The sequence below is a fragment of the Aethalodelphis obliquidens genome, unplaced genomic scaffold (genome assembly GCF_003676395.1).
Source record: "Aethalodelphis obliquidens isolate GAN/ISIS:26980383/991018 unplaced genomic scaffold, ASM367639v1 scaffold65, whole genome shotgun sequence".
In the NCBI taxonomy this organism is placed as follows: Eukaryota; Metazoa; Chordata; class Mammalia; order Artiodactyla; family Delphinidae; genus Aethalodelphis; species Aethalodelphis obliquidens.
Window position 1 is genome coordinate 7,386,238 of NW_020838009.1, and position 13,336 is coordinate 7,399,573.

The following is a 13,336-nucleotide window of genomic DNA, read 5'->3' on the forward strand; positions in this document are numbered from 1 at the left end:
ATAACTCGTAGTGAGAGCTAAAAAAGACCTTTTGGGAAGAGGGATCTCTTTCTAGCCTCCTTACTCTTTGAAACAGAATAGAAAGTTAATGCCCTCTGTTTTGTTGTTGTCAAAAAGGGTCCACTGTACGTGTATATTTATTTGACAACCATGTGCCAGAGAATTTTCCAAATACTTTACATAGATTGACTCCTTTAATCCTCACAACTACCCTACACAGTAGCTACTTAATTTTTTTAATTGAAGTATCGTTGATTTACAATATTATATTAGCTTCAGGTGTACAACATAGTGATTCAATATTTTTATACTTTATACTCCATTTAAAGTTATTATAAAATACTGACTATATTCCCTGTGCTGTGCATTACATCCTTGTACCTTATTTATTTTATACCAACTGGTTGACACCTCTCAGTCTCTTAGCCCTGTCTTGCCCATCCTCCATGCCTTTCCCCTGCTGGGTAACCACTAGTTTGTCTCTGTATCTATGAATCTGTTTCTGTTATAGTCATTCGTTTTATTTTTTAGATTCCACATATAAGTGACAGCATATGTATGATATTTGTCTTTCTCTGTCTGACTTTCTTCCCTAAGCATATATACACTCCAGGTCTATCCATGTTGTTGCAAATGGCAAAATCTCATTCTTTATGGCTGAGTAATATTTCACTGTATATGTACCACATCTCCTTTATCCATTCATCTGTTGATGGCTACTTAAGTTGTTTCCATATCTTTCCATATCTATTATGGAAAGATATGGAAAGCCGCTCCGTGGCATGTGGGATCTTCCCGGACCGGGGCACGAACCCATGTCCCCTGCATCGGCAGGTGGACTCTCAACCACTGTGCCACCGGGGAAGCCCAATCTTTTTGAATTTGTGTTTTCATTTTCTTCAGGTTTATAGCCAGGAGTGGAATTGCTATATCATCTGGTAGTTCTCTTTTTACCTTTTTAAGGAATCTCTATACTGTTTTCCATAGCGGCCGCACTAACTGACATTCCCACTAACAGTGTACAAGTGTTCCCTTTTCCCATCCTCAGCAGCATTTATTATTTGTTGTCTTTTTGACAACAGATATTCTGACAGGTGTGAGGTGATATTTCATTATGGTTTTGATATCTATTTCCCTGATGATTAGTGATGTTCAGCACCTTTTCATGTGCCTGTTGAATGCCCTCTGATTTTTGAACAGATATTTACCCTGGAGGGTGAGCCACCTTAGTGGACCCACTTTGGGGTATCTGCTCTTGTTCCCTCGGGCAGGGTTCCTGGAACTGATGTACTTGTACCACATGAGAATGTCTCCCCATCCCCTAAGATGACTGGAAGAGGGCCCTAACCTGAGCTGGTTCAATCACTGTCTTTCTCCCAGGAACTTGGAAGTTGCTGGAACAAGACATATAAACCTGAAGGCTGGAGTAGTGGTGGCCATACTCTGCCACATGGGCCAGAGAAGTAGAATAAAATAACATTCAGAAAGAACAAAGAATGAAGCAGAAACACACAGAGCTGCAGAGCTGAGAGGAGAAATTACTCCTCATTTCTTGGTTACAGTCCTTCCTGAGGTCTCACAGCATTATCCCTTTGGATCGAGACATTTTTGTGTTCCTATAAAAGGCTCCCTATCAGCGCACATAATCCATAAGGAGTGTTGAAACACCACTGGAAATGTAATAAGGTGGAGAAAATTCTGATCACCTGAACTTCTCTAAGAGACTGTTACACATAGTTGGAAGCAATACTTTGATTAGCCAGTAGGGGGAGACTCTATCAAAGGGTTTACTTAATACTGTCCCATCAAACTGTTTATAAGATTTGTAAGAGGAAAAGGGATGAGGGTGTCCTGTTAACTGCAGGGTTTTTGTTTTCTCCAGTGGGTATGAAGCTTAGGGGGCCAAAAGTTGAGTTGCTTTGGACAAGAGGGCAGAGACTGAGTACTCTTCAGCCATCCCCTATGCAGAGATCAGCTTTTCTACTGAAAACAGTTGAACAAATATTCCAAGGATACTCAAATAAGACATTTTAGAAGATACCAAATTGTTCTGAGAATGGTGGTCCTATCTTAATAAGAACTCTCCCACCCTCTTTGTATAACTCATTCCAAGTTGACTTTTGTTGTTTCCAGCCCAAAGGACCTTAACTAATACAGCCTCTTTTTCTGCTTTGTTAGAAGACAGGGCCAGTGGGAAGTCAGAAGAAACTATTTAGCTTCCTAAATATGAAAGGTGAGGGGGGCGCAAGGAGCTAGAGACCAAGGCAGATGCTGAAACCCAAGAGGCTGGTCATTGAGGACCCAGTAAAAGAATGCAAGATCGGTCCAGCAGAGAGCATCACTTCCTTCCGGGCAGGGATGGGACTGGGGATGGGGATGCCTGAGCTAGGGGGACACAGTCTGGGCACCAACACTGTGCACACAATTGGAACTCGTGTTTTTCTATGCAAAACATGAAAGTAGAAATGGCAGCAGAAATCATAACAGTAACCCTGTTTCTACTAGTCTGTCTTAATTTCTCATTCCTATTCAGTCCAGCTCTGCTCCTACCTCAAATAACCCGTTTCATCATCAGCCAGATGGAACTACTGATTCTGTAGGGCAGTAGATTTCAAGTCTGGCTTACTATCAGAGGTATGTAGGCAGCTTTAAAAAGACATAGATTAGGAAAGAATTAAAAACAAAAGACAAACAAACGAACAAAAGAGATACAGATTGGCAGGTTCCACTCCTCCCCAAGATTCTAATTCATTAAGTCCCAGTTGAGGTCCAAGAATCTTTAAAGAAACTTCCCAGGGAATTCTGACTCATGGCTGAGGTTAGGAATTACCTCTTTGGGGAACAAACTCTCTGGGCCCTCCAGCACGTCCTCAGATCCCTGTGTTGTCTTCTTGCCATAATGTGGGCTAGTTTACCCTGATAATTCTCACTCCCTTTATAACTCTTTTCAGTGGAAGCCACACCTCCCAAACCCTTCCCAGGGCCAATAATAGAGGCTAGCAGATGACCTGCTCACCACTGATTCTCTACCAGTGGCCACTAACAATGTTACTCCTTGTAACACACCCTCTAATATTTACTGAGGCCGTACTATGGCAACTGGGGGTCTCCAGCCCACCCACTGCATTGTAAAGTGAGATCTAGTACCTCACCTACCTTCAGCGAGCTCACAGGAAGCATGCCCAGTCAGCAGAAGAGGTCTGTGGGGGGAAATGAGGCCAGAAAACTGCAAAAGAGACCCAGAGAAGCTCTCTAAAGTAACCTAGTCCTTCTTCCATAAACCACCAGATATTTGGGGAAAACTAACAGCATGAAAGAAAAGTACTAGGACACTAGTACTAAAAGCTGAACAGCCAACCCTGGAGGAAGCAGAAACAATAGAGAAAATGAAAGGCAACTTTACTCTTTTCCCCCTTCAGGTCTAGGAATTTTTCTTCTATTACTTCTTTTAGGTCTACCCTTTCAGTTCATTTCCATATCTCTTTCTCTAAAACCCCACTTAATCAGATATCCTCGTGATAGATCCTTCCATGCCTTTTATCCTTTCTATTCTATTTTTTGCTTCTTGTTTTGGTTGGAAAGTTCATGGCGTATCCGAGGGACTGAAAGAAGGACAGTGGCTGGAAGAGTGAGACAGACTGAGGTCTCGAATGAGGGTGTGCAGGGAAGTAGGACTTGACCGTGCAATATTTTATAGGGCACACTGTGGATTTTAGTCAACCTTTTCCCTAAGAGCAAGTGAAGCCTCTAAAGTGATGTTAATCTAGCAGGGAGACGGGGTGTGGTGGTGGTATGATCAGATTTGCATTTTGGAAAAGATTACTCTGGCTGCAGTGGGGAGACTGGGTTGGAAAGGAGCATGGATGGGTGGAGGGAGACCAGTTGGATGGCTTGGCCAGGGGTGATGGTGGTAAAGATGGAAAAAGGTGGATGGGTTGGAGAAAAAATACAAAGAGCCAAAAGTCATGTAAAAAGTAACCAGAAAAGTACAAATTACAATAAGATATTTCATCCATCAGATTGGCAAAATTTTTAAAATATTGAAAAACCTATGTAAAGTTGATGAAAAGGGGGACTCTCATATACTGTTGGTGTAGACATTTTGATGGTTATTTAGTAGTGTCCAAATGAGCATGTCTGTCAATTCAAGTCCATGTCTAAAATGTATCCCATAAGAATATTACCCTTTGTGCATAAAGATGTTCCGGATGTTTACCGCAGCATTTGTTTGTAATAGCAAAAAAATTGGAAACAATCAAATGTCCATTAGAAATGGAGTGAGGTAACATTAAGTACAACAATTCAAAAGAATAAAGTGACTCATGTACTTGGATGGGAAATAGCTCTATAATGTGTTGATAAGCAGAAAAAACAAGTTTCAGAAAAATATATCCAGTATGTTATAAAGAAAGCTCAAACCACGTAGGTGTTTGTAATATAAATATATCTTTGAGCATGCAAAGTAAAACATCTGGGATGATACCTATCAATCTGTGTGTGGTCTCCATCTTCCGAACAAAATTGGAAACTGGGTTTTCTGTCGAGAATAAGGGCAGCTGTTCCAGACATTTTCCATTTGAGGAGAATGGTTCTGGCTGGAATTGTTTTGGGAATAGGAAATGCAGCTGACCCTACATTGCCAAACCTTACTGAAGGCTCAAAATAGAAACAGAGCCAGTTGTCAAGGTCATCTCATTTTCTCCAGCAAGACTCAGGATGTGGAGGAGGAAGGAAGAGCCATAGAGTGAGCATCTTCTATGACCAAGGCTGCTTAAGTGCTTCACACTAAACCAAACAATCAAAGCTTCCCCCAAACAAGATAACCTACAGACTAGGAGAAAATATTTGCAAATGATGCGACCGACAAGGGCTTGATTTCCAAGATAAAGTAAGAGCTCACACAGCTCAACAACAACAACAAAAAAAACAGAAAACCCTATCCAAAAATGGGCAGAAGACCTAAACACGTTTGTCCAAAGAAGAAATACAGATAGCCAATAGGCACATGAAAAGATGCTCAACATCGCTAATTATTAGAGAAATGCAAATCAAAACTATAATGAGGTACCACCTCACACCAGTCAGGATGGCCATCATTAAAACGTCTACAAATACTAAATGCTGGAGAGGGTGCAGAGAAAAGGGAACCCTCTTACCCTGTTCATGGGAGTGTAAGGTGGTGCAGCCATTGTGGAAGACAGTACGGAGGTTCCTTAGAAAACTAAAAATAGAATTACCATGTGATCCAGCAATCCTACTCGCAGGCATATATGCGGAGAAAACTATAATTCAAAAAGATACATGCACCCAATAGCCAAGACATGGAAACAACCTAAGTGTCCACTGACAGATGAATGGATAAAGAAGATGTGGTACCTATATACAATGGAATACTACACAGCCATAAAAAGAATGAAATCATGCCATTTGCAGCAACATGGATGCAACAAGAGATTATCATACTAAGTGAAGTAAGTCAGAAAGAGAAAGACAAATACCATACGACATCACTTATGTGTGGAATCTAAAATATGACACAGGGCTTCCCTAGTGGCGCAGTGGTTGAGAGTCCGCCTGCCGATGCAGGGGACACGGGTTCATGCCCCGGTCCAGGAAGATCCCACATGCTGTGGAGTGGCTGGGCCCGTGAGCCATGGCCGCTGAGCCTGCGTGTCCAGAGCCTGTGCTCCGCAACGGGAGAGGCCACAACAGTGAGAGGCCCGTGTACCGCCAAAAAATAAAATAAGATAAAGTAAAATAAAATACGACACAAATGAACCTGTCTTTCAAACAGAAACAGAAATACGGACATAAGAGAATAGGCTGGTGGTTGCCAAGGGGGAGGAGGTTGAGGGAGGGATGGAGTGGAAGGCTGTTGTGAGCAGATGTAAGTTTTTATATATAATGGATAGACAGTAAGGTCCTACTGTATAGCACAGAGAACTATATTCAATATTCTATGATAAGCCATAATGGAAAAGACTATTTAAAAAAAAGAATGTCTATATGTGTATAACTGAATCACTTTGCTGTACAGCAGAAATTAACACAACATTGTAAATCAACTCTACTTCAATTAAAAAAAAAAAAACCTAGCATAATTTCGCACCGACAATAATACCCCATTGTGCAGACTAGGAGGTTAGGTAGTCCAAGGTTACACAAGAAGAGAGTGGTAGAACTGCAAATTTCCCCATTAGTGTGCCCTCTTGGCTTTCTCCTCACTTTCTCTGGCTGGAGCACGCTCCTCTGGGGTGGTGGAGTCGCCAGACGGAAGGGGTCTGGGTGACCTCTGAGTGACCTCAGGGAACAAAGTTCTTCTACCCCTAAAACATCTATCAGCTCAGACTTTTATAAAAGAGGGAAGCATTTTTTTTCTTGTGTAAGCCCCTTAACAAGATAAAAGTTAATTTTATTCTCTGCTAAAGTAAATTTTATTCTCTGCTAATAACGTTGGATGTTATTCTGTGCCAACGTCCTAATCAAACAGTTTCTAAACAAAGGAATAATGTAGTTCATTACAGATTTAATCTGTAAGCCTAAATGAAATATTATTAGGCTTCATCAACTTTGTATATAGAGGGAAAAATACCTGTCTATTCTCAATGCTACTTTTTCCTTTCTCTTTGGGGTGTCTCTGTATGTTGAACATCCAAATAATTTGTGATGATAAATAGTACATGTTAATGAGTATTTTGGTATAATACATACTATTGAGGATGGCACCATGAGAAATCATAATTTAGTAGGAACTGTCCATTATGAGAGGTGGTATAGAGGACAGATGATGCCACTTTCAGGCGGTCATAGTCACTACTGAGGTGGCAGAGGTTGTGTGCTGCCCTAGGGCGGGGCCGGTACCTCCTGTCATCACAGCCGGACTCAGAACGGTTGGGGTGTTGACAAATTATATGATGCTGCTGCTGCATCCTCACAGCGCGACCCAGGCAACGTCCAGGACACTGGAACAAAAGCACAATGCAGTATAAACAACACTGGGAGCTCATGCATGCTGGGGTTCCAAAACCATGTGCTGCGGCGGCATTGCTAAGGACTAACTACAGGGGATCAGCTGTACCCGAGGGAAGTTAGGGAGGATGTAAGCCCAGCTCTAAGGACCAGACAGCCCTCCTTTAGAGCCAGAAGTTTCCTTTCCTCTTTTCCCCCAGAAACTTAGACCACCTCTGGGCAGAAGGGGAAAGGACAGGGCCAATCTGTAATTGACCAGGCTTAGGTTCAGAAATGACTATGCTTAAAACCATAAGCCATGGGCAAGTTTGGGTTTTCCTGCTCAGAGCAAAAATGAAGGCTATGTGTTGAGGTGAGTTTAATTACAGAAAAAAATATTTTGACATGCAGTTCTTAAATTTTTCTGTACTCATAACACCTATTAATTTTTCTTGTAATTTGTTTTATGCTTGAAAAGGTCTTTCCCATCCTGGTAGTTCTAGTCCAGTTTAATTACTTTTACACTGAGCACTTTAATCAAGTCAGAATTTATTCTGATGTACGCCGTGAGTTTGGGCTCTCATTTTACTTGTTTTTCTTACATTAGTTGACCAATTTCCCTCATACAATCTTTTTTTTTTCCTAACAACAATATTGTGATATAATTCACATACTGTACAAGTCACTGTTTAACGTATACAATTTAATGGTTTTTAGAGTTGTGCAACCATCACCACAATCAATTTTAAGACATTATCACCATCCCCAAAAGAAACCCTGTACCCTTTAGCATCTACTCCCAATTCCTCCCATGGCCTCTCCCCCTCAGGCCTAGACAACTGTTCAGCTACATTTTTCTCTAGAGATTTACCTATTGTAGACACTTCATATAAATAGAATCATACAACATGTGGTCTTTTGTGTCTGCCTTCCCTCCCTGACCATAATGTCTTTAAGGTTCATCACCTTGTAATACATATTAGTTTATTCTTTTTAATGGCCAGATGATATTCCATTATACAAATACACCACATTTATTTATCTGTCAGTTATTTCTAATTTTTGGAGTTTTATTATGGGTTTGACTTGAGTTATTCCCACTCTTTGGTTCTTATTAATAATGCTGCTATGAACATTCATGTACAGGTTTTTCTGTGAACCTGTTTTCATTTCTCTTCGGTACATACCTAGGAGTAGAATTACTGGGTCATATGGTAACCCATACATTTAACCTTTTGAAGAACTGTCAGACTGTTTTCCAAAGTGGCTAGACCATTTTTCATTCCCGCTTGCGAAGTATTAAGGTTCCAATTTCTCCATGTCCTCATCAACACTTACTACTATCTCTCTTTGTGATTAGCATTTCCCTAATGACTAATGATGCTAAGTTTCTTTTCCTGTTCTTATTGGCCGTTTGTAAGTCTTTATTGGAGAAATGTCTATTCAGATCCTTTTCAATATTTTAATTAGTTTATTTGTGTTTTTATTATTGAGTTTGAGTGTTCTTTATATATTTTAGAAACAAGTTCCCTTTCACATATATGATTTTAAAATACTTTCTCCCACTCTGTGGGCTGTCCACTTTCTTGATCATGTCCTTCGTAGCAAAAATTTTTAATTTTGATGTGGTACAATTTATTTTTGTTGTTGTTGTGGCTTATGTTTTGGTGTCATATCTAAGAAACCATCTCCTAATCCAAAGCATGAAGATTTATGGCTAAATTTTCTTCCAGGAGCTTTATTGTTTTAGCTCTTAAGTTTAGGTCTCTGATAAATTTTGACTTAATTTTTTGTATATTGTAGGCTAGGAATTCAAGTTCTTTCTTTTGTATGTGGCTATTCAGTTGTCCTGCACCGTTTGTTGAGGAGACTATTCTTTCCCCATTGAATGGTCTTGTCACCTTTGCAGAAAATCAGTTGACATAGATACATGGATTTACCTCCAGACTTTCAACTCTCTTTCATCAGTCTATGTGTCTATGCTATGTGAGTACCACACTCTCATGATTATTACAGTTTTGTAGTAAGTTTTGAAACTGAGAAGTCTGAGCCCTCCAACTTTGTTCTTTTTCTAGATTGTTCTGGCTATTCTGGGTCCTTTATATTTCCATATGAATTTTAGGATCAGCTTGTCAATTTCTGCAAAGAAGCTGGGATTTTGAAAGGGATTGTGTTGAATCTGTAGATCAACTTGGGGAGTGCTGTCATCTGAATAACATTAACTCTTTTGATACATAAATATAGGATGTCTTTTCATTTATTTAGATCTTCTTTAATGCCTGGGGAAAAAAAACTTTCTGTAGTTTTATACTATTTTTTTTTGAACTATTCTTCCCTCTATGATGAGCTGCCTTTGAACTTTAAACTCATTTTACATGGGTCTGTTTCTGTACTCTAATTATATTCCATGACTCACATCTATTCCTCTACTAATGCTGCACTATTTTACTACAAGAGCTTTGCGGCACACTTTGACATCAGATAAGGAAAGTCTTTCTATACCTCTAGTAATTTGCTTTTCTAAAAATTTCTTGTCCTCACTCATTCTCCCATATGAATGTCAAAACTATTGTAAGTTCCGAAAAAAGAATTCTACTGTAATCTGAATTGGAATTACATTACATATTTCAGTTCATTTAAAGGAATGGACTGTTCAACTTTTCTGTTATGTGTTTCAACAGTGTGTTACATTTTTCTTTATAGGTTCTGTGATGGTTAATTTTATGTGTCATTTCTCACCCATACCTGATCAGGTGAAATTTAATGAGGCTTTGGACTTGGAATCGGTGTTGGAATGGGTTAAGACCTCTGGGGATATTGAGATGGGGTGAGTGTATTTTGCACATGAGAAGGACGTGAATTTTGGGGGGACCAAAGGGCATAATGTTATGGACCCATTTGTATCTCCTCAAAATTTATATATTGAAACTCTAGCCACCAATGTGACTGCATTTGGAGATAGGGTCTCTAAGGAGGTTAGAGGTTAAATGAGGCCATAAGGGTGGGGCCTTAATCTGACAGGAATAGTGTCCTTATAAGAAGAGGAAGAGACACCAGAACTCTGTGTGTGTGTGCACAGAGAAGAGACCATGTGAGGATGTAGTTAGAAGGTGGCTGTCCACAAGCCAGAAAGAGAAGTCTGACCAAAACCAACCCCGACAGCAGCTTGATTTTGGACTTCTAGCCTCTAGAACTGGGAAAACATAAATTTCTGCTGTTTAAGGCACCCAATCTGTGGTTTTCTCTTATGGTGCCCTGCAGACTAAGACAGGGTCTACTACACATTTCTTAAGCATTTTTTCCCAGGTATTTTTTATTATAACAGCATTCAAGGTGGTATTTGGAATACCGGTTCTGAGACTTCTGTGCACATATTACTAGTGTTCCTCTGCTCCTTTTCTTGAAGCCTGCTCTTGTCCCTATTGCCTCAAATCCATCTATCCAACACGAAGGTCCTCCCACGCTGGGCAGCCTGAGGGTATGTCCTCATCCACTCCCTCTGGCCACAGCCAGAAAAAGCAAGAGGTGGCTGGGAGAATCAGGAACTTGATATTAAAACACCTTTGTTGCAAGCTTCCCAGCAAGAGGCATCATAATAAAGTGAGCCCATCTGAACCCCATGGATGACCGAGGCAGGAAGGTCAGGCCGCCACGTTCCCTGGGTCCCAGTCCAGTGGAAGATGAGTGTGTTCTCTGCACGGCCTTCATAAGCATCGTATCCAAGACCCTGGCCAGCTCAGAGGATGGTCCGGAGCAGCCCAGGCGACCGAAAGAGAGGCCACCGTGGCTGCAGATCCGCCCCTCAATCCCCACCTGGGTGAAACTTCAGAGACTGGACTGTCATTCCTGGGGCACGTCTCCCCTCCCCCACTCTTCTGTCTTCCGTGTTGGTGGGGGAGGGGGATAGTTCTTGTTCGAAGAAATCCTTGGTTCTTCCAATTCTAGTTAATAAACTTGATGCTCCAGAAAGATGTATCACACACTGCTTTGCATCATCCCTGCACAGAACTGGGGCTGTGCATTTTCCAGTTAGACAAGTGTGTAGCCATATAGTGCTTGGAGTTAATCAGAACAACTAAAGGGGAAAATGACCTAAGAGAATTAGCACAATGACTCCCAGCAGCAACAACTGCTGCACTGCAGGGCAGAAATGCAGGAAGTGTGAAGTACCTTCCTGCACTAACATTACTGAACATTTTCAGAAGGGCCGAGGGGAACTTTTGGTCCCTGCAGCCTGTGTTAGTTACAACAGAGAGCCCCATGAAAGGATAAGAAGGTCCCGTGAACCAGCCTGTGTGTGGTGTGGTAAGGTCCCTGTGCAGCTGAGTTTCATGACTGTCACGCAGCAGTTGGGCTCTCCTCTTCCCCCGTGCGGAGGGGCCCTGATGCATGGGTTTATTTTATTTTTTTTGATGTATACCATTTTAAAAGTCTTTATTGAATTTGTTACAATATTCCTTCTGTTTTATGTTTTGGTTCTTTAGCCGCGAAGCACGTGGGATCTTGGTCCCCGACAAGGGATCCAACCTGCACCCCCTGCACTGGAAGGCAAAATCTTAACCACTGGACCACCAGGGAAGTCTCTTTTTAAATTTTTTTTGATGCATGGGTTTCACCACAGGGAGTGTATGATTATAGTAAATGATCATACTTTCAAAACACTAGATTTGTCAGCATTACCTGGTTCCCTGGTTCAATAAGCCCTGGAACACACGGGTGACTGGAGCAGGGGCTTCTTCCCAGAGGCCTCTCTCTGGGGGCACATGCTCTCGGAGGCATCACCTGTACAGTCCCATTGGCTCTTGTCCGCTTACAGGTCACTTGCCGACTGCGGAATCCTTCACCGCAAGACACAGAGCACTCTGACCATGTGCCCGTGAACCACCTAAGAACAAAAACTACAGGAGCTTAGTAAGGACTGGTAGGACAGATCCAACAGGGAGTGCCTTCCAAAGGAAAAATTGATCCTAAGATAATGACTGTTTCAGGGCCCTCACACGTCTCTCTGGAAATGGGCAGCAGCACAGATAACTCCCAGCCATATGCTCAGATTTTCTTTTACTCAGAGAAGCAACAGAATCACCACGTAGAGACAAGCAACATAGGGGTGGGATAGAGCCGTCTTCAAGTATGTAAGGAGCCGTGACTTGTGTGGCTTCATAGAGTACAGCTAGGGCAAAATTAGGTGGAAACTTCAAAAAGGTGGATTTCAACTCACTGAAAGCAAAGGGAATATTACTGGATATTACTAAATCACCTATGTGCTCTTTGTGCTCTGAGACATTCGCATGTTTTCTAATGTAATTGTCATCTTGTTCCCATTCTTGCAATGAGGACAGCGATGTCCACAAGGTTAATTAAATAGCTATGGTCCCATAACTAACATGCCAAGAAAGCTGGGACTGCTTCTAGATTTATCTGACCCTAAAGTTCATAATGATTATAGAAGACTGAACTTGGAAGTGGACACCTTGGAGATATTGGGTGCTCTGTCACTCAAGATGTTCGAGCTGCCACCAGGATACTGAAGAGTAGGGGTTCCTAACCTGAGCCCCATTGTTCTGCCAGGGAACCATGGACTTGGATGGGAAAAGGATTACATCTTTATTGCCACTAAGCTCTAACGGCAATTGTATTGCCCTCAATTGTAAAAATGTAGGCAACGACATCTAGTAGTAATAGCAATACCTGTGATTTTGTTAGCAGTAGAAATCATAGCTGCTTTCACATGACATGAAAATTGTGGCAGGCATCCAAAACAGCAGTTATATTCATCACCATTTCAAAATCAATTGTACTAGTAGACCCTATTATTTAGTGTGTTAATAGAGAAGCAAATTTCCTATTACATCACACATTTGAAACTACTTCAGTAACTATATTTCAATATAATTAATTGGATTCCTCTGTAGTCAAGTATATTTTATTTTTATAGATTTAAAACCCTTGATTGAGAAGGGAGCCATAGGCTTCTCTAGACTACGGAGGGATCCGTGGCACTGAAATGTGAAGGACCCCTGATGTAGAGGGATCTAGGGTTAGATGATCTCTACTGTTTCTTCTAGGTATGAAAGTGTATGACAGTTTTTTCTAGGAGTGGCTAAAGGCTTGAGAGTACTTAATAAATAAGGATAAATTTCCCAATGTGAATTCTCATTGTGAGAATCAACAATTGATATAAACCAGTTTTCTTGGATCAAATTCCTCCTAGTTATTCTAGCATCAGTTTGCTGCTTCCTGAGGGACAGATGACTCTTGCACAAGCTCTTCCTTTGAAGGATAGGAAGAGCTCATGCAAGAGTCAAGGTGCCTACGGCACTGCAAAAGAGGTCAAGGTGCCCACGGTATCCACGGCTCTTCTAATAACGTGTTCCGAGGCATCTCTTTT

At 41.3% G+C, this 13,336-nt stretch overlaps 2 protein-coding genes across 8 annotated transcripts in view; one reads left to right on the forward strand and one right to left on the reverse strand.

Moving 5' to 3' along the window:
* Positions 1-11,921, forward strand: part of SAXO2 (stabilizer of axonemal microtubules 2) — a 39,261-nt gene extending 27,340 nt beyond the window's left edge. For 5 of the 7 annotated variants that reach the window (XR_003429219.1, XR_003429218.1, XR_003429215.1 and 2 more), the window contains one exon: positions 11,433-11,921. The gene's annotated coding sequence lies outside the window, so the exon portion shown is untranslated. Of the gene's footprint in view, positions 1-9,651; positions 11,378-11,432 lie in introns of those variants that run through there. The other 2 variants (XR_003429216.1, XR_003429217.1) reach the window with 2 other exon arrangements.
* ADAMTSL3 (ADAMTS like 3) overlaps positions 1-13,336 on the reverse strand; it is a 371,178-nt gene that overhangs the window by 3,449 nt on the left and 354,393 nt on the right. Inside the window, 2 exon segments of the mRNA XM_027089194.1 lie at positions 6,862-6,962; positions 11,629-11,833. Coding sequence (XP_026944995.1) covers positions 6,862-6,962; positions 11,629-11,833 — 306 coding nt within the window.